Source organism: Rutilus rutilus (genome assembly GCF_951802725.1).
Source record: "Rutilus rutilus genome assembly, chromosome: 3".
In the NCBI taxonomy this organism is placed as follows: domain Eukaryota; kingdom Metazoa; phylum Chordata; class Actinopteri; order Cypriniformes; family Leuciscidae; genus Rutilus; species Rutilus rutilus.
Window position 1 is genome coordinate 6,501,986 of NC_140211.1, and position 22,579 is coordinate 6,524,564.

At 37.2% G+C, this 22,579-nt stretch overlaps 1 protein-coding gene across 2 annotated transcripts in view; it reads right to left on the reverse strand.

The window, feature by feature from the left end:
• LOC311287751 (basement membrane-specific heparan sulfate proteoglycan core protein-like) overlaps positions 1–22,579 on the reverse strand; it is a 280,443-nt gene that overhangs the window by 54,104 nt on the left and 203,760 nt on the right. For both annotated transcript variants that reach the window (XM_084404780.1, XM_084404781.1), the window contains 5 exons: positions 21,895–22,182; positions 12,952–13,239; positions 9,678–9,941; positions 1,151–1,405; positions 73–354 (listed from right to left, as the gene is read on the reverse strand). In XM_084404780.1, coding sequence (XP_084260906.1) covers positions 73–354; positions 1,151–1,405; positions 9,678–9,941; positions 12,952–13,239; positions 21,895–22,182 — 1,377 coding nt within the window. The remainder of the gene's footprint in view (positions 1–72; positions 355–1,150; positions 1,406–9,677; positions 9,942–12,951; positions 13,240–21,894; positions 22,183–22,579) is intronic.

Here is a 22,579-nt window from a genome sequence, read left to right on the forward strand (position 1 = left end):
TGAACAGAGACTCTATTATATATACTGTATCTTAGTAGAGAGAGTTTAAGAGGTCAATGATGTTCAACTCACCCTTCACAGAGAGATAAAGAGAGCTTGATGTTAATGAGTTTGGTCTTCCATCTATCTGTCCTTTACACCTGTACTGATCCTGATCAGACTCAGTAGCTCCTCTGATAGTGAGAGTGTCTCTGTTTACAGTGTAACGATCAGACGTCTGTAACTTTACACGGTCTTTATACCACTCATATCTCCAGTTACTATGATCAGGTTTTATCTCACACTTCAGATTGACTTTTTCTCCAGTGAATACAGATCTGTCTGGTGTCACAGTCACTGTAGATGTGGGGAAATCTGAGAAGAAAGACAGAAACACAAAATGACTCAAACATCTCTTTCAGTAAAAAGTAACAGAATTACATTTTGTAAATGTTTTGAGGATGTTGAAGATCTCAATGATGAAGTTTTATTGCAGCAACAGTGACAAAGTGCATTAAAGCCCCTGCGTTCATCAGAGTCAGAATAAACCCTGAATAATCTCTGCTCAAACATTATATACTGTATTACATTCTTCTTCCAGCTCTACATGAAATGAAGTTTTGTCTTAAAAGTAAATTGAGGATAACAATGAAAGTGAAAGCCTTCCGTTCCCACATCTCTGATATTGTTTGAGACGGGAACTCCATGTATCCTTCATGTATCTTCTGAACACAGGATTATTCTCGACGTCACACTGCCGTTTCACACTAGAAGTGATAGAGTTTCACTCCGGTGGTGTTTACATATTACTGAGATCAGGAGGAATCGTCTCTATGATAATTAAGACTTCTCTCTGACTTCAGCACAAAACCCATCTTTTCTATTAGTAAATATCTCCTGTAACCATAGCGACAGTGACTACAGTAAATCTCAAAGATGGAAACGCCAATAACACTGGAAAGTCACAATTTACATGATGTTTTAAAAAATATCCTGATAAAAATATCAAAAATATCCTGATAAAAATGTGCAACTCACACAAGACATCTGAAGACAATCATGACTAAAAGTGAATTGCTTATAAGAACAGATGTGGCTGATACAGAAGATCATAAGTGTTGAAATATGGATTTTAAATGATCATTAAACAGATGTGAATATGAAGACTCACCTGATACAGTTAGTGTAACAGCATCACTGAAGTCTGTGTGTGAGCCTGATCTCTCTCCTCTACAACTGTATTTACTGACAGACACATAATCAGCTCTGAAACTGATTTCTGCTGTTGTATATGGATAGACAGTGTCTCCATCTCTAATCCAGCTGTATGTCTGAATGTCTCCTCCTCCCTGTATGTCACATGTGAGAGTGACTGTCTCTCCTATGAACACAGGCTGATCTGGCGTCACCTTCACTACAGGTTTTCCTGTATTAATACACATATGAGTAAATATTGATTAAAACATCATCACAGTATCATGATCAATGTTAGTGTTTGTCTGTCTGGTGTCACAGTCACTGTAGATGTGGGTAAATCTGAGAAGAAAGACAGAAACACAAAATGACTCAAACATCTGTTTCAGTGCAAAGTAAAAGAAATACATTTTGTAAATGTTTTGAGGATGTTGAAGATCTCAATGATGAAGTTTTATTGCAGCAACAGTGACAAAGTGCATTAAAGCCCCTGCGTTCATCAGAGTCAGAATAAACCCTGAATAATCTCTGCTCAAACATTATATACTGTATAACATTCTTCTTCCAGCTCTACATGTAAATGAAGTTTTGTCTTAAAAGTAAATTGAGGATAACAATGAAAGTGTAAGCCTTCCGTTCCCACATCTTTGATATTGTTTGAGACGGGAACTCCATGTATCCTTCATGTATCTTCTGAAGTCAGGATTATTCTCGACGTCAAACTGCCGTTTCACACTAGACTAGCAGTGACTGACATTTCTCACACTATATAGTTTATAGATGATTTTATCTCATATTTCCTAATATTAGTTGTGTTTTGCTGTTGTACTGTCATTAGTTTTGTCATGTCAGTTGTTTTGAGGCTCTGGCTCCGTCACGATCTCAGACAAACACCTCTGACTCGCCATAGAAAGCAGAATGAAGCTCCTGAAGGAGAGATGAAGATCTCCAACTACAAGCTCATATGAGGAGATACTGAGTCTGAATCAACTTCATCAGACTATCTGAAGACTTCATGAACTCATTTAACATCATTATCTGTGAGTCACGTCATTCTCCTATGGAATGCCAAAGCTGCCAATATTAAAAATAAATAAATACATAAATAAATAAATATACAAATAAATGTAAAAATAAATAAATAAATAAATAAATAAATAAATAAATAAATATATAAATATATATATATATATATATATATACATAGAAAAGCAAAAAAAAAAAAGCAAAAAAATAATTATTTATACATTTATTTCCTTATTTATGTATATATTTATTTTTTCCATATTTATTTATTTATTCTTTTAGTTATTTATACATTTATTCATTTATACATTTATTTCTACATTTATTCATTTCTACATTTATTTATTTCTACATTTATTTATTTCTACATTTATTTCTTCCTACATTTCTTCCTGCGTAGGGTAATGAGGAGGGCGTGGTTTACCTCAGACATAGCAATCGAGCTCAGAGTAAGCGAAGGCGAAGGGTTGAGGCCACAGTGACACCCTGTGGCGAAATACAGTAAGTATAGCTCACTGACGTTGATACGGTCTGTGACCGCGAGGTATATGGTCAAAATCCTAAATCTTACTGTGTGACATGGATAGGCTACTCTTTATTCCGGACATGGCCATTACTTCCTGCTCAGCTACTGTTCGGACGCTCTCGCTTACTGCTCCGCGCTTTGCTCTATCGCTTTTACATTTTATCTCCTATTTTTTAATATATATATATTTTTTTTCCTTTATTTTATTTCCTTTTATCACCTAATTTTAACTTCAGCAAATCAGCACAGTGCTCATACGACAAAGTTTGGATTACTACAAAAACTGAGAATTCTTTTACCCGACCAGCTTACATTCCGGGGAAAGGAAAACACAACTGCCTAAAAGGATAAGAGAAAATGCCTCTTCTGAAATCTACTTGCTGCACTAACTGCCACAGACTTTTACAAAGGATTGCAGTTCTTGAAACAAAGTTACTTACGGGACCACCAAACCAGACGGAGCACACAACAGAGCTTCGTCATGGACACCCTCAGCATACTGGTGAGTCCCATGAAACTAGTGCTCCTCGACAGGTAGAGAAACAAGCCGATCGACTTACTAATCGATGGCACACACAGGGAGGGAGACCCAAAGGCACTCGAGACATCAGACTGTCACGAGCATTACATATTGCCGCAGTAGCATCCTCTACCCCAGATACAGCTCTGACAAGGATTGCAAAGACTGGTCTCCCACCACTGCCTATACATCTTGAGAACAGATTTGAAGTGCTAATGAATGTAAATGAGGAATCCCGAAATGTGATGAATGTGATCGAACACAGACTGAATAGGCCAGTAGCTAACACTGATGCTAACTGGCGCTCAAGGTCGAGCAGACAGCGGCACTCAGCTCAGAGCGCAGCCGGGCCCAGGACTCTGATAGTGGGGGACTCCATAATCAGAAACATTAGCAGCAGGGATACAACTACGTGCTGCCTTCCACAAGCAACAACTTCTGATGTAAACAGGGAACTTCAGAACATTCTGATGGAACATAAGACTGCAAATCGACTCATCATTCATGTGGGGAAGAATGATATTCATAAAGAGCAGTCAGAACTCCTTAAGAAGGATTTCATTGATCTTTTTGAAACACTTAAAAGACTGAAAGTTCAAACATTCATCAGTGGACCACTCCCAGCAAGAGGAACAAACAGGTTTTCACGGTTGCTTGGGCTTAATACATGGCTGCAAAAAACCTGCAATATAAAAGGAGTAAACTTTATTGACAATTTCAATCTTTTCTGGAGTCAGAGACAACTTTTTCATCGGGATGGCCATCACCCAAACAAACTTGGTTCAAGAGTGTTAAAGGACAATATCTACTTCTCCCTCAATCATCCTTCTGCAGTTTGTGCCAATCCACTCAATCTGAACGGCACACACACACCTGGACACAGTATGAATGACCACGGGACTTCACATCAGCAGCAAAATGGATATGATAACACCAATCCGCCACAACAACCTCTGCTCACGGACACAATCTCAGCTGAGCCCTGCCCACAGAGCTCACCACAGACAGACTGTGACATATCAAAACTGCCTGAAGATTCAACACCCAAGGACGACTTCCTGGAAAACAGCCAGGGAAGCCAGGACAGCATATCACAGCCTCTGATAATAGCAGAGCAACAGTCCCTTTCACCAGACACTCTCTCCCTCTCTCCAGCCTCACCCCTTCTGTGCTTCTCACAGAAAATGGAAGAACTGGTGCATGCTGGAACCAGACTATCCCACTCTTTTGCTGCGAGCCCCCAGTTACCTACCAAAAAAAGACCAGCACCATTACCCCCAGCTTCGAAACCTGCAGCAAAGCCTGCGGGCCCAGCTCGCCCTATCCCTCCTGTGAGAACTCTTCGGTCTCTAACACAACGCCAGGGCCCACACCCTCCTCCATCTGCTCGAGGTGAACCAAAAACAACTGATACCAGCTCTCAGTGATGTGTGTCGGGTCCCCGTTTTGAAAACAGAAACTTTCTCAAATGTTTACAGAACAAGCGGGAACCCAGTGTGCCTGTATCTTCCTCTATTGCTGTTATATTACAAGATAGAAAGTCTAAGGCCTTCAATAGCCGTACAGCAAACCTAACTAATCTGGTGCCTCTTACACGTCAAACTAAGATTGCTGTGGGGAAAAGTAAGACTGTGAAGTTAGGACTCTTAAACATCCGCTCACTTAAAAATAAATCACTTCTAGTCAACGACTTAATAACCACAAACAATCTGGATTTTATTCTTCTAAATGAAACCTGGCTAGAAGACAGCTATAGTGCAACAGTCCTCAATGAAACAGCCCCTCCTAACTTTACTTTTATAAGTGTCTGCAGAGCTGTTAAGAGAGGTGGGGGTCTAGCTGCTCTTTTTAAAGATATCTATCAATGTAAGCAAAAATCATTTGGGAATTACTTGTCTTTCGAATATCTGGGTATTGTGTTAAAAGGTGCTCCACGCATTTTACTATCATTATTTACAGGCCACCAAATTACTCTCCAACCTTTGCTGAGGACTTTACAGAACTAGTATCGATAATTACATCAGAGTTTGACTGTTATGCCATTGCTGGAGATTTAAACATCCACATAGATAATGCAGAAACCAAAATGGCAAAAGAAATCAATACTGTTTTAAAAACTTTTGATCTGACTCAGCATGTTCATGGACCCACACACAATCGTGGACACACTCTAGATTTACTTATCAGTAAGGGTCTAAACATTTCATCGATTGTTATTAAGGATGTAGCACTGTCTGATCATTTCTGTATTTTCTTTGATATATTGATCTCTCCTGCCACTGAAGCGAGATCTGTGTCTGTCAAGAAGAGATGCTTAAATGAGAACACTAGTGTACTATTTATGAAGGCTATATCCTTAACACCAAGCATATCTGCAGACTCTGTTGATTTTCTCCTTGATTCTTTTAACTCAAAAGTCAAAGGTGTAATTGATGATATTGCTCCTGTTAAAGTCAGGAAGAAGAGTGGCAGACAAAAGGCACCTTGGAGAAACTCAACAGCAGTGCAAAATATGAAAAGACAATGCAGAAAAGCAGAGCGCATGTGGCGGAAGACAAAACTTGTAGTCCATTATAACATCTACAAAGACAGCCTTCATGCTTTCAATATGGAACTAGGCAAAGCTAGACAGACTTTCTTCTCAAATATTATAAACAGCAATTTAAACAACACACGCACTCTTTTTGCTACTGTAGAGAGACTGACAAACCCCCCAAGCCAGATTCCCAGTGAAATGCTCTCAGACAACAAGTGCAGTGAGTTTGCTTCTTTCTTCTCTGAGAAAATCAATAATATCAGAAAGGGTATCAGCACATCCTTGAGTTGCACTGGGGTCAGACAGATCAGACCACCTGAGAAAGTAGTTACTATGTCTGACTTCAAAGAAATTGATGGCACAATTTTGGAAGAAACCGTACAGCACCTTAAAACATCAACCTGCGCTATTGACACACTTCCCACATCATTTTTCAAAAGTGTGTTTAACAGTTTAGAAGCAGATCTTCTAGAAGTGGTAAATGCCTCACTTCTCTCTGGGAGTTTTCCAAACTCCCTGAAAACTGCAGTTGTCAAGCCCCTCCTGAAAAAGAGCAATCTGGATAAGACCATATCAAGCAATTATAGACCGATCTCAAATCTTCCTTTCATAGGCAAGATCATTGAAAAAGTTGTCTTCAATCAGCTGAATAAATTCTTAAGCTCAAATGGATACTTTGACAATTTTCAATCTGGTTTCCGACCACATCACAGCACAGAGACAGCGCTCATAAAGATAATAAACGATATTCGCTTAAATACTGATTCAGGCAAATTATCGGTGCTGGTGCTACTCGACCTCAGTGCTGCATTTGACACTGTTGATCATAACATACTTCTGGACAGGCTGGAAAACTGGGTGGGGCTTTCTGGGATAGTCCTAAAATGGTTCAGGTCATACTTAGATGGGAGAGGTTATTATGTGAGTATAGGAGACCATAAGTCTGAGTGGACATCCATGACATGCGGAGTCCCTCAAGGCTCAATTCTTGCGCCACTCCTGTTCAACCTGTATATGCTCCCAATGAGCCAACTAATGAGAAAGAACCAAATTGCTTACCACAGCTATGCAGACGACACACAGATCTACTTAGCCCTATCGCCTAACGACTACAGCCCCATTGACTCCCTGTGCCAATGCATTGATGAAGTCAACAGTTGGATGTGTCAAAACTTTCTGCAATTAAACAAAGACAAAACTGAAGTCATTGCGTTTGGAAACAAAGATGAAGTTCTCAAGGTGAACGCATACCTTCACTCTAGGGGTCAAACAACTAAACATCAAGTCAGGAATCTTGGTGTGACACTAGAGTCAGACCTTAGTTTCAGTAGTCATATCAAAGCGATAACAAAATCAGCATACTATCATCTAAAAAATATTGCAAGAATTAGATGCTTTGTTTCCAGACAAGACTTAGAGAAACTTGTTCATGCTTTCATCACCAGCAGGGTGGATTACTGTAATGGACTCCTCACTGGCCTTCCCAAAAAGACCATAAGACAGTTGCAGCTCATACAGAACGCTGCCGCTAGGATTCTGAGCAGAACCAGAAAATATGAACACATCACACCAGTCCTCAGGTCTTTACACTGGCTCCCAGTTAGATTTAGGATTGATTTTAAAGTATTATTACTGGTATATAAATCATTCAATGGCCTAGGACCTCAATACATTGCAGATATGCTCACTGAATATAAACCCAACAGATCACTCAGATCATTAGGATCATATCAGCTAGAAATACCAAGGGTTCACTCTAAGCATGGCGAGTCCGCTTTTAGCTATTATGCCAGCCGCAGCTGGAACCAGCTTCCAGAGGAGATCAGACGTGCTCCTACTGTAGTCACTTTCAAATCCAGACTCAAAACACATCTGTTTAGCTTTGCATTTAATGAATGAGCACTGTGCCAATGTTCGTCCGACTGTTTGAACTGTACTGTATTTTCTGTATAAACTGTTTTAATTATTCTTTTTATTATTTTAATTTCTTCTATGTAAAGCACTTTGAATTGCCACTGTGTATGAAATGTGCTATATAAATAAACTTGCCTTGCCTTGCCTTGCCTTGCCTAGAACATTGTTTGGTCTGGATTTGTAAAATGTCCTGGGCTAACAAACATGAAACAGGGACTCTGAAACGGAAGCGCTTGATATTTTCCATTTTTCGGTCAGAACTCACGGAAAGGAAGCAGGGCACATATAGGCTACAGTGAAGTCGACGCAAGCATATTGACCAATGCTTTTGAAACGAGACCATTGCATTTTAAATGTAGTCAACAATTATGTTGTTTCCCCGAACATGACCCCTCTCTGCCAACTTTTTGAACATTTGGTCATTTATTTATTTATTATTATTATTATTATTATTATTATTTAAATAACGCATATGCCTAAATAGAAATGATCAGAAACAAATCCACAGCTGAACCGCTTCAACACGTTGAGTTGTTTTTGATTCGGTGTATTTTAAGGAATCAAACGAGTGGATTGAACTCACTCATTAAGACAGTGACTTTCTGCCACCTGGTGTCTGTTTTAGTTTCATATTAAACATAGGCCTATCACTTCATTGATTCCATCATGTCATATTTATGTCTTCAAAATGTAAAACACTTCATAATATTTTTATGCACTTGTAGGCTAATTGCGGTGTAAATGCATTAAGATCTCTTCTGTATTGATGGCTCTGATGAAGCTCTGGTTGGATTTTAGTGGTAGGCTAACTGCCCTACAGTCTTATCCTCTAACTGAATTTATCGATGTGGATTAACGTGACATTCATACATTTAATAAGGTTGCCCCTGGACATATGGAGGTAGGCTAAAGACTACCACCGCTTAATAGAATTTAAAAAAAACTCTTGTTGCTGTCAGTATTGTTTTTGGAAATTAGGCTACATTAAAATGCAATGGTCTCGTTTCAAAAGCATTGGTCAATATGCTTGCGTCGACTTCACTGTAGCCTATATGTGCCCTGCTTCCTTTCCGTGAGTTCTGACCGAAAAATATCAAGCGCTTCCGTTTCAGAGTCCCTGTTTCATGTTTGTTAGCCCAGGACATTTTACAAATCCAGACCAAACGATGTTCTACGGCCATGTCCGGAATAAAGAGTAGCCTATCCATGTCACACAGTAAGATTTAGGATTTTGACCATATACCTCGCAGTCACAGACCGTATCAACGTCAGTGAGCTATACTTATTGTATTTCGCCACAGGGTGTCACTGTGGCCTCAACCCTTCGCCTTCGCTTACTCTGAGCTTGATTGCTATGTCTGAGGTAAACCACGCCCTCCTCATTACCCTACGCAGGAAGAAATGTAGGAAGAAATAAATGAATAAAGAAATAAATAAATGTAGAAATACATAAATGTAGAAATGAATAAATGTATAAATAAATAAAAGAATAAATAAATAAATATGGGAAAAAATAAATATATACATGAATAAGGAAATAAATGTATAAATAATTATTTATTTTCGTTTTTTTTTTTGCTTTTCTATGTATATATATATATATATATATATATTTTACATTTATTTGTATATTTATTTATGTATTTTTTTTTTTTTAATATTGGCAGCTTTGGAATTCCATAATTCTCTCTGACTTCAGCACAAAACTCATCTTTTCTATTAGTAAATATCTCCTGTAACCATAGCGACAGTGACTACAGTAAATCTCAAAGATGGAGTAGTAATAACACTGGAAAGTCACAATTTACATGATGTTTTAAAAATATCCTGATAAAAATGTGCAACACACACAAGACATCTGAAGACAATCATGACTAAAAGTGAATTGCTTATAAGAACAGATGTGGCTGATACAGAAGATCATAAGTGTTGAAATATGGATTTTAAATGATCATTAAACAGATGTGAATATGAAGACTCACCTGATACAGTCAGTGTAACAGCATCACTGTCTGTGTATGAGCCTGATCTCTCTCCTCTACAACTGTATTCACTGACAGACACACGATCAGCTGTGAAACTGATCTCTGCTGTTGTTCTTGTTGTATATGGATAGAAAGTGTTTCCATCTCTAAACCAGCTGTATCTCCACTGAATGTCTCCTCCTCCCTGTATGTCACATGTGAGAGTGACTCTCTCTCCTATGAACACACGCTGATCTGGCTTCACCGTCACTACAGGTTTTCCTGTATTAATACACATATGAGTAAATATTGATTAAAACAGCATCACAGTATCATGATCAATGTTATAATAATAAACTTTATTTTTATAGCGCCTTTAAAAGCTAAATTTTTACACATTTACAATAATATTACATTTACACAAAAATAAAAAAAGAGAAAAGAGAAATACAACAATATAAAAGAAAAGCAAAAGAGAAGTGCATTCAAATATACAATACAAATCTAAAATATTATCAAAAGAGTGCCATAAGAAAATGGTATAGAAAAAAATAGTTAAGAAATATTTGCATGTATATACTGTATATATTAACATATAATTTATATTATATATAAATATAAATATTTGCATAAATAACACATTTTTCTTAAATATATACATGCAAGTGTGTGTATTTATATATACAAAATAATTATACACAGTACACACACATTTATTATGTAAACACAAACTTTTATTTTGGATGCGATTAATCGCGATTAATCTTTTCACAGCCCTAATATATAGTTCATTCCTGCTTCTTTTTTTACTTTCTGAATTATATGAAAAAAAAATTTTTATTTATAAATGAATTTCACTGTATATAGTCTAAATTATGAAAGAAATATATGTACAGTTTTAGAATTGACACAACATCATTAAACACAACAATACGCCATCGCATTCACGACTCTCCTATGATTAAAGGCGACACTTCCGGTTTTCTTCCCACCGGAGCCTCGCTTTCAATTTCAAAATAACGGCTGCGTGAAATCAGCGTATAGTCAGGATTCTGGCGGCAGAATTTTGAACAAACTAAATTAGAGTCATCCACATTTAAAATAAAAGACCCAGCTTTACGTAGCTGGTGGGGTGAACCAATAAGTATAACCTCAGTCTTGTCACTGTTTAGATTTTTTTTTATCTCAGAAATACATTGAGACAGAAAGGCAACAGCCACATTATCATCAGGTTTTGAATGTATGTAAATCTGAGTATCATCTGCGTAAAATTGAAAGTTAAGACCAAGTGATCTTAAAAGTTGACTGAGTGGAAAAATGTAGAGGCAAAAGAGTAAAGGACCTAAAATTGATCCTCGAGAAACAAGATTTCACCACACCAACCTCAGACCTGCATTCAGCCATAGCAACAAACTGCTTTCGATCTGTAAGGTATGACTTAAACCAGTTTAGTGAAGTATCAGAAACACTAAAGACAGTTTCCAAGCGGTTGATTAAAAGAGTGATCTACTGTGTAAAAAGCGGCACTGAGATCAAGAAGGATCAAAATCCCAACAGCCAGAATCCAATCCAATTAACAAATCATTCAGTGTTGTGGAATTCATGGAAATCAGATTGAAAGGGCTCGCATGGGAAGAAATTGGAAATGGGAATGGGAATAAAGTTATTAAGATTATCAAAGTCTGTGTTAGCTTTTTTAGGTGTTACAGCAGCTAGTTTAAATGCTGCTGGCACAACACCAGAGCACAGGGAGTCATTTATAATCCTCAAAACAACAGGACATAAAGAAGCAAAACATGACTGAAACAGACAAGTCGGTAAAGGGTCAACAATGGAAGTGGCAGCTTTCATTTGTGAAACCTCATTGCTAAGAGAATGAACATATAGAGAAATTTGAGAGAGAGATACCAGAAAAATCTGAAGTATTTAAAGGAGAAACAGATGGAGGAGTAGTGATAATGCATTTACGAATACACTCAATCTTTGCAGTAGTACAAATAGGTTCTGTACTCATAAACGAGGCATTGGAAAGTTTGTAAGTACATCAGGAGTTTATTTAAATAACACTTGCCTGGCGGCTCATGTTACCGCTAACCCGGACACCGACGTCACTTCAGTGATTTGAGAAAAGCACGTAAAAGTCCTGGCCGTTACATGTAGTGTAACGACGCCCAGTTCCAGGAATACACTAATATTTTGTTGGTAGTACCAGTTTATAACAATTATTAGTTAACACTAAGTTGTCAACACTTCGGAAAAAAATAAATAATTCGTCATTACACTACATCCTTATGCATCGCTTTCTGCCAGGACTTTTACGTGCTTTTCTCAACTCACTGAAGTGACGTCGACGTCCGGGTTAGCGTTAGCATTAGCCGTCAGCAAGTGTTATTTAAATAAACTCCTGATGTACTTACAAACTTTCCAATGCCTCGTTTTATGAGTACAGAACCTACACTGCAAAAACTCAAAATCTTGCCAAGTATATTTTTCAAATTTCTAGTCAAAATATCTCATCACACTTAATATAAGACAAAATCACCTAAAGACCAAGATTTAAGTGAGATAAAGGAGCTTGTTTTTAGACAGTGCATCTTGAATATCTTGTTAAGTGAATCTGTCTTGAAATATCTTGTTTTGAGTCATATCTCAGATGAAACAAGCTTTTTTGACATGTCATAAGGCTTTTAATCTGCTGTGTTATTTGTAAAAGATGAATCGTCTTGTTTCAAGACACAGACTTGACTTGAATTGAGACAACAAATCTGCTTTATTGAAAACTGCAGGTCAACATGCCCAACTCACAACAACTCACAATGCAGAGTACAGTGAGTACGTATAATATTTACATATTGACAGCAAAAAAAAAACGTAATTTATTTACGTATAAACAACTTTACCGACGTGGGTTCTTTGAGCTAATCATGATGTGAAACACCTGCAGAGAATGATAAAAGGTGATGGATCTCTGACTTCAGACTTTTTTGGTTACCCCTTTGTTATCTGTTATTTTGGGTTGCTGCTTTATTGATTTATTATTTGTTTGCTCCATGTGTTAGTTTAAGTTTGGGTAGTTTGCAGGCCTGTATTTTGGAGCGTATATCTTGTGTTAATTGTGTAGCTGATTCTTTATTTATGTTGATTTTCTGAACGGTAGTGGTGTTTATTTTGTTATGTTTGATCAAATAAATATGTTTAATTCGCTTTTGTTCTCGCTTCCTCCCTCATTTGTCGCGGCCATGACGATTGTAACATAGCAGAATGAGTAAGAGGACAATGATGTTGAACTCACCCTTCACAGAGAGAGAAACAGCAGAGCTTGATGTTGATGAGTTTGGTCTTCCATCTCTCTGTCCTTTACACCAGTACTGACCCTGATCAGACTCAGTAGCTCCTCTGATAGTGAGAGTGTCTCTGTTTACAGTGTAACGATAATCAGACCTCTGTAATATTACACTGTCTTTATACCACTCATATCTCCAGTCACTGTGATCAGAGTTTATCACACACTTCAGATTGACTGTTTCTCCAGTGAATACAGTACTGTCTGGTGTCACAGTCAGTGTAGATGTGGGTAAATCTGAGAAGAAAGACAGAAACACAAACTGACTAAAACAGCTCTTTCAGGGCAAAGTAAAATAATTACATTTTGTAAATGTTTTCAGGACGTTGAAAATCTCAATTATAAAGTTTTATATATTTTAGACTTTATAATTAAACATGCAATGTGACATGTGATAATATTAAATAATATATTGTTGTATAATGTGTTCTGATGCACATTGGTGATAGTAGATAGAATACATATACAAAGCTGACCGGAATTCTGAGGATGGGGACCCAGATGCAGAATATGCAAGGGCTGTTATTTATTGACAACAAGTAACTGCACAAGATAGGTGAGGTAGGAATACAGTCCAAACAATAGCGCAGGACACACAACTGGAGAACAGGTTGAAGATGAGACAGCAAAGACGTGACAGCCAAAGATGGAGACAGCGGCTCAGGGAATCAGAGGCATGACAGTTGGTGATGAGACTAGATGTAGCACCAGACTCTGCCAGACCAGGAGAGTCAACGCCAGGGTGCAACAGCATGCGGGACAGGAACCAACACCAGACAAGACTGAACAGGCCAAGACAACAAGTAAAGCAAAATAAAACTGATAATAAGAAAAATAAAGAAACTAAATTCTGCAATAACAGGATCTAGCAAAATAAACAAAAGATATAGAGATAAATAACTGAAACTTGCGAAAATAAATAAAACAAGACAGCAACCTTGCAGAGAACTAGAGAGAAAAGAAATAAAAAATTAGTTAATAATAAAATAAAAAAACAAGCGGGAAACCAAAAATAAAACTTGGAAGAACTAGATCAAGATAAAGACCTGAACTTGACTAGACTTTAGTAATGTTACATGTGACTCTGAAGCTTCAAAGCACGTATCGAGTTTGCAGCGCAGTTTCTCATGAAGCTCCCTGCCGGAGCACGTACTGTTTTCAGAGAAACACGTGATCAACGAAAAACGAAGTCTCACTTTCTTTCCAGTCACGTGAATGCTTCACTTTGCGTGTTGCAATGTTTGAACCCAGACCACTACTCTACAGGGTTTTGGAAGTTTAAATCCATTTACTCATTTCTTTTTTTATAAATATGTCTATAGCCTATGTTACATGATCAAATATTTTGACATATGAACAGCATAGAAACCATAAAATAATTAGACCACCATTTACTTGCATCAAGCAACTCTGTTGGTATTTTGAGAGGTAACCAGCAATGCAGGTTTGAGAGGTGGCGGCCCGACATATCTTGCGAGAATCACGACTTGCTTTACGGCTCGACGTCACACACATCAACAGCATATGAAGCCGCCTCTATGGAAGACACTAGCACACATTTCAGACGTGAATCATGGCAGAGTCGACGAAGAAAACGAAGAAAGCACGGTCGGAAGAGTCTAGGAAAAGAAAACGAGAAACGTATTTACGACAGTAACGTTAAATACAAGTATGTTTGACAAAAACAGAAACTGCACAGTATGCCTTTAAGGTATAAATCCAAAAACATTCCCTCTGTAATAATTTCTTCTCATAATCTCCTCCTCGTGAGTTTTTTTTTACCTTCTCTAAACCGATATATTGTAAAACACAGATGTTATGACCTTGTCTAAAATGAGACACTATAGTATACGCATATCCGGTCCTAATATTACTGCAATGTTTGCTAATGCGAGTACGCAATGGTCTGTACGTTATATGCAAGACCACAAGGGCAACGAATGAGATACCGAATGAGAAATCACACGAGTTGAAGCACAGGTAATGGTATCACGCATCGGAATATTACAGCCAGTGCGTGGATGACTAAAGGAACTGCACTTATGTGTAAAGGCACATTGGATGCGCCTGGAGAAAGACTTGGAATACCTTGTTTTACACGTGAAGGAAATTCAGATTTTACAAGCAAGTCACGAAGATTGTTTTGACGTTTAAAAACCAATGTTGGATCATTTTTAAAAACACCTGATAGTTTAGGATCACTTGAAATAATATGCCAATGCTTATTCAAGACTCTACAGAACTCCGCACCTAATGCAGAGTACTTAGTAGTGCAAATGGGAGCATTAAAAAGTTGTGTTTTATTATTATGCTTAGTTTGTAAGCACTGTCGATAACTGCATTATCAATCCATTCATTACAGTAGCCACGATTCAAAAATATTTGAGTTAAATCAGTGGATTGTTGAGAGTAGGATTCATCTGTGCTTCAAACTCTATGTACACGCTTAAATTGACTAATAGGCAAACTATTAATTAAAGGTCTAGGATGGAAACTATCGGCTCTTAAAATAGTATTACAATCCGTTGGTTTTCGCTACAGATCGGTATGGAGTTTCCCGTCACATATCTATTCTGTAACATCAAGAAAACTGATGCTTACTGGATCACATTCCATAGTAAAATTCACATGCTCAGTCCTTGAGTTAAGATAATTCAAAATGCCAACAGCTCTGCAGGTGTAGCCTTCGTAATCATAAAAATGTCATCAATATATAGCCTAGTTTGTAAAGCAAAATCAAACGAAAAAAAATAAAAAAATATATAATTTAACTCATTTTCAAAAACTCCCATATACAAACAAGCATAATTAGGTGCCATTTTATTGCAGTTCCTTTCACTTGTAAACAAAAATCATCCAGAAAATGAAAGAAAGAATGTTAGGCAAGGCAATACTTGCTAAATCCAATAAACATACTGTACTAGGTTTTACATCCACAGATCTTTGTGTTAGAAATTGTTCTGAAGCAAATAAACCTTCAGTATAGGGATGTTCGTATAAAAATTCTGAACATCAAAAGTAGCAAGAAGCACATCAACAACAGATAATGATTCAACAAAATCCATAGAATCTCTTGCATAAGATGACAAAATCAGTAGTTTCAGTAGTAGGAATAAAGGAAAGTCCCTTGCTCATAGCAGTGATGCAAGGTTTTGAGAGTGACTTATCTGAGAAGTCCATTAACCCCCTGGTTGATCCTTGTCATCCGTGGAGGTAGAGGAAAGCCTTTTCCGCTTGCCCCTTCTGCATCTCTTCTTTATCGGTTTTTCCTTCAATCCATTCCCTGAATGTCGGGCTGGGTACGGCCTAACAAAATGAAACCATTTCGCTGTCGTCCAACAGGATCGGAGTCAGAATCACATGAGGTTGAAGAGGCCCAAGTTCTGCTATCACCGGGTTGTCGGCGCCTGCAGAAACCCGCAGTAGCAGCATGACTGCGGTGCGGTGGAACGTATTAGAACCATTGGAATGCCAATTCCAAACCAATGGAACCATTGCCCCTTGCAAACTTTGTACGTTTAATCGCTCTGATCTCTTCAGACAGCTCAGCTCGTTGACGTTCAAGATCTTTTTTGAGTTCTGTGAGCTTACTTTTTTGTCACCATTTCACCAAGTTGAATCTCCATTTTCTTAAAATCCAGCCTTGTTGACTCAAGTTGTTTGGTAGTCTCTCAGGTGCTCTTCATTTGGGTGCAACACGTGTTATCTTCCCGGTCAGAAGTGACCGGACTCCTAAAAATTAAACTTCCTCCACCCCAGTAAAACCAATGCAATTTATTTTTGTTCAATAATATTTTTTTCTTTTGTACTTTGAGAGGATTTGATTGTACTTATTAATATTTATGGTTAATTTTTGCCATTGAAAATAATAAAAATAAAAAAAGAATCAATTTTTATTTTTTTATTTTTCTTCAATTATTGCAGTATTTCAGATTAATATAGAGACTAGGCCTTTTAAATCCATTTTTTTAAGTCAGATTAGTGCCATCTGTTGATAGAAAATTAAATAAAACACGGGTTTACCACTAGATGCCTGTATAGCTCTCTATGGAGAGGCTTGTGAATTCTTTAGTTGTTTTTGGAGCAAATTACTTCATTTTAAGATGAGGATTTGAATATATTTTTTAGAAATTCTAGAAAGGTTTACAAATTTTTTTTTTTTATAAATTTGATTTGAAGTGTATACGGTTTTGCTTTATTACTACAGTCAAACCTGAATACAGAGAAAGCATTTTGTTACAGGTAACAATTCAATAAAAAAAATATATGAAAAATAAACAGTAATATTTTATCACAGCTTATTATTATTTATATTATTTTTAAACATTAAATTAATTATTATATATATAGAAATTATAATATATAATAATATATAATATAATAATAAAGACAACCTTTTTGATTGGCCTATACTTGTTTGTGTCCCCGCATTTTTGCCACAGGCCATGAGATATAATTATATTATGCTTTTCACTATAGATGTTTCAGAGTTTCACCCCTTCATTGCTGAGCAGTCTTTTTTTCTGCATCGTGGCCGATTTGTAGAGAATTTTTGTGTTTTTGTCAATTTCCCATTCATTTCCTACACTCTAAAAAATGCTGGGTTGTTTTTTAACCCAGAATGCTGGGTCGAGTCTGTTGGGTAATTTTGTTGGGTTATTTTATCACATTTTAAACACTTTTGGGTAGTTTTAATTTTCCAGTTGTTGGGTTAAACCTGCTGGGTAGCAACGCTGGGTTGTTTCTGCACAACTGGGTTGTTTCACAAGCTTCGCGCCAAATGGAGATGTTTAAATTCACTCCCAAACTGTCATCTTGAAGGGCAAAGCAGCTGGGTGCAACTGTTTTAAGGTAAGTTTATATAATGTTTTGTTTATTTGTATTAATAATTAGTATGAATTAGCATAATTATAACTTTTTTTTTTTCTTTTTTTATGTGTGCTCTATATACAACTGTAAAAAAAAAAAAAAAAAAAAATGGAACATTGTGTACAATTAAGATAGGCTACTTAATTTATTATTCCAATATCCAAATATGATACTAAATACCACAGGCAAAGGGGCTTCTATTTGTGACGTGCTGTCTTTGCATTTGAACATTGCGCATTTTAAACAGGACAGGCATTAGCTGAATAAATGTTACCCAATAACTTGTTTGCATATGACGTCACGTCACTGCGTTAATGGCGCGAAATGCAGATGGAGGGCAGGAAGTGTTGTGCTACATTTAGGAAGCACTATAACAAACTCAAAATGCCTATGTTTTGCGTCGTTAATGGTTGCTCAAACGATCAAACTTTTCAATTTTGCTTATAGTTTCTATAATTAGCAAAGAGCATTTGTGTTAAATAGGAATACATTGTAATAATGTTAATCAAGCTGACTAAATCACACGACTGTGCAGCAGTTCACATGCACTCACAATAAAAATACAATATAATTTAAAACAAAGACAAGCTCATTATACAAAGGAAATAATATTACATATCTAGACAAATTGGGTTGCTTATAGTTAAAAGAATGTCATGAATGATTTAGGCTAGATGTATTGATTGCATTAGTGCGTGATATTGAAGAGTGCGCCTCGAGTGCACGCCTGACACGACAGGAAAGTTCGTGTTTCTGAGTTTTATATTCGGACATACATCGTGACAACATCTCATCTGACAGAGGACTGTGCGGCGCTGCTGACTGCGTTATTTATATATATATATATAAAAAAAAATTACTGTTAGATTGTTTACTGTTGCGCGCAAATCCTGGAGAAATCTAGGATTGGCTGAAATCACTCACATGGTGCGGTGCGTCTCTGTGTGAGACAGATTTCAACAATCACCAGTCACAGACAGCAGCAAAGCCATAGCACAATGAAATAAGGCAACTTATGATTATGGAGGTTTACAATAGGCTATTGTCCGGTTTCATATTTGTCAGTCCAAATTTCAAAAATACATTCGGGACTGAAGCCCCGGCAAAATCGGCTGGCCGCCTAACTTACTCTGCTTGCAAACCTACGTCTGCGGTCGGGAGGAGCCGAATCGGAAAATGCCCGTGTGTGCAGTGATCACTTCGTCAAAGGTGAGTTAATACAACTTATGTGGCTAGTATGTTTGTGTAACGTACCAGTTTCCGAACTTTGTAAAGTCAAAGTAATTGTTTCTTCTTTTCTTTGGGTTTGTAAGTTACCCTGTAACTGAAGACAAACGTAACGTTATTCAGGCAAATCTTTCAATTCAGTTGAAAAATCGCTCCTCTTCATAACGTAAAGATCACGTCCAACATATGTTTCGATTTTTTTGTTATATCTTTCTTTTGTAATAGCGTCTAAAGTAGTACAGTTCGGACTTTACTCCATCTCGTCCATTCCGCTCTTCACTTCCTGCCCTCCATCTGAATTTCGCGCGTCATCACAATCACGTGATTGCAAACCACCTATACAAACATATTTATAGAAAACAGTTGACAATGATTAGACAGGAGTCCAATAATAGCATAAGGAAACACTTATTATAAAAAGAATATCAAGTAGCCTAGGCTATACCGGTAAGTTAGACGAATCCGACATATGAGGGCTGTGTTAACAGTAAAACGTCCGTCATTTAACGAATTTTAAAAACAAGGATGGATAATACAAAATGCTTTCTGGCATTTTGACAAAAACAAAACAAAAAAACATGCAAGAACAAAATTTAAACTTAGCCCGTCAAATTTAATTTTACAATTATCTTCTCTCTCTGTGTGCGCGCGTCCGTGTTTGTGAGAGAGAGCTCGCGCAGCACTGATACAACGGTACTTTTTAATCCATAACTAACGCGCTAGTTTTCATACAAAATAAATATGTAACATAATTAGGTACTTTAGTTATTATTAACACAATAACGTAACACATGAAGGCTACGTTTCTTATCACGGAGAATTAATTAATAAACGCCTGTTTCTCCAGACTTATCCGTAATCCACAAATCACATCACTTTCATAATCACTAAACCATAGCGATTTCAAGTTTATTAAGATTTATTGTTCAGCATTACTTGAGCATTTTATTATTTGCATGGCTGAATGATATGGTCGGTCATTTTTGACCGAAGAGCACAAGTGACTTTTTTTTTTTTTAAGACCACTTAGCATGCTCGGATCATGACCTCGTATGCTCGCATCTTACCTGGCTCACAGTGACACCAGAAGCCATCCGTCATCAAAACATTCATCGTTTGTCATTGGGAGAAAAGGCCCCCGGCTACCCCTACCGCCACTATTTACCACACACCCCTGCCTGTCACGATGCAAACTGCTCAGCCTCAACTCATTTGCTTCTCTCCTTCAGTTTTTTTGTGTTCACATACCTAATGCCATACAAGTCACCAAGTTTCGTAACATTCCGATGAAGCTGTGATTTAAAAAAAAAAAAAAAACATAAAAATGTCCAGTCAGGAATGACCGAAGAGCACCTGAGGGTCACCAATGCCATCAAGTCAAATGAGCATTTGTTCAATATCTCAGACCAGCGGGTACAGAAGTCTGAGTTCTCCAGACCAAATGCAGGAGCTTTTTGCAGATGTAAGACCTCTTGGTATAATTTAGATAATCGCTAGGCAACTGCATGATAATATTGCTTGATTTCCCATTGAAGATGATGCTGAAGTTTATCCATAAGTGATTCGACATCTATCACGCTCGAAGTAGCATTTTCTTCAAAAAAAGAGTCTTTAGCAGAATCTCGGAATAATCTGCTCCACTGAATTCAAATGTCGCACTCAAAGAAAGAAAATCTTCATCTGCCATAATGGAGCCAGCAAGAGGAAGTAATCCTATAGCGTCTCATTTTAGACAAGTACGTCATAATGTCAGTGTTTTACAATATATCGGTATACAGAAGGTTAAAAAAAAATACAAAAAAAAAACTCTAGAGGAGGACATTATGAGAAGAAATTATTACAGAGGGAATGTTTTGTATACCTGGAATGTATACCTTAAATACTTTGTCACCATCAGGGTTGAATGAGGATTTTGATATTACCGGTAAGCCTTTTTTATAGTGATTGAGCCATCTCTTCATCTGTTGTTGATTATTAGTTAAGCTGTTTGTATATATAGCCTATATCCTATATTCTTTTTTTTTTTCTTCAGTAATATAGATATTGTTATATTTTTGATATTGCTATTATTTTGTTTGTTTTTTTATGTCACATGTTTTTGTGTGTGGGCCCAATTAAGGTGATTACCTGTTTCTATCTAAAGTTGACTTTACTCTACATTGGTATTGTGCCTGATGAAGACCTGATGGTCGAAACGTTGTGCTATTAATAAATTAATTTGGAGCAGCTTTTGTCAGTGTGCGGACTTCACGCTTCTTTTTTTCGTTTATGTTACTTTGTTTGTCCTGCACCTGAGGCCAATCTGAGTGTTTGGGATGTGCACACCAGTTGTGTACATTTAATGCATTGCCACACTTTAATATGTGAATTAAATTATCAGAAAACTGAACATTTAGCGTTGTCAGGCTTTTATTTGTGATTAACAGATAAAACAACGGCGCTGCGCACTCAGGTTTATAGCTGCTATAAACTTGACCTGCCACAAGATGGCGCTGTTTTTGACACTCTTGATGCTTCGAAACTTTTCCTGAAACAATCAGGGGAAAGCCTCAGTGCTTCATAAGGCTTCATTTGCCCATCCCTACTAAACTTAAAATCAGAAGAAAAAAAAACTGGATAAAAAAAAACAAAAAAAACAAACACAAAGCTAGAACTAACAGATAAACTAGCACTTACTGACAAGAAGCGACAATGAATGCAGACAACACATAAATCAAACCAGCAAAGACATGAAGGAAAGAGGCACAATATAAAGGGACCAGAGCACGTTTAAGAGGACATTGATGTTGAACTCACCCTTCACAGAGAGAGAAACAGCAGAGCTTGATGTTGATGAGTTTGGTCTTCCATCTCTCTGTCCTTTACACCAGTACTGACCCTGATCAGACTCATTAGCTCCTGTGATAGTGAGAGTGTCTCTGTTTACAGTGTAACGATGACCAGACGTCTGTAATATTACACTGTCTTTATACCACTCATATCTCCAGTTACTGTGACCAGAGTTTATCACACACTTCAGATTGACTGTTTCTCCAGTGAATACAGGACTGTCTGGTGTCACAGTCACTGTAGATGTGGGCAAATCTGAGAAGAAACACAAAAACATACAAACTGACTAAAACAGCTGATTTTAGGGCAATGTAAAATAACATTTTGTAAATGTTTTACAAAACTGTTGTAAGAAAAAAAAAAGTGGACGTTGAAGATCTGAATGATCTGATCTGAATTAAGTTTTATTGCAGCAACAGTGACAAAGTGCATTAAAGCCCCTGCGTTCATCAGAGTCAGAATACCCTGAATAATCCAGTTTTCCCACACATAGACTAATTCGTGGCAGTGCGCCACAGAATCAACACGGCCGCCACATATTGCGTTTCGTTATTCATTCTATTTTTTTAACACTATTTAAAACACGCAGCGTATTCGTTCAGCTGCATTTCCTTTCCCTGCTCTCCCCTCCATCTCTCTGTCACTCACACGT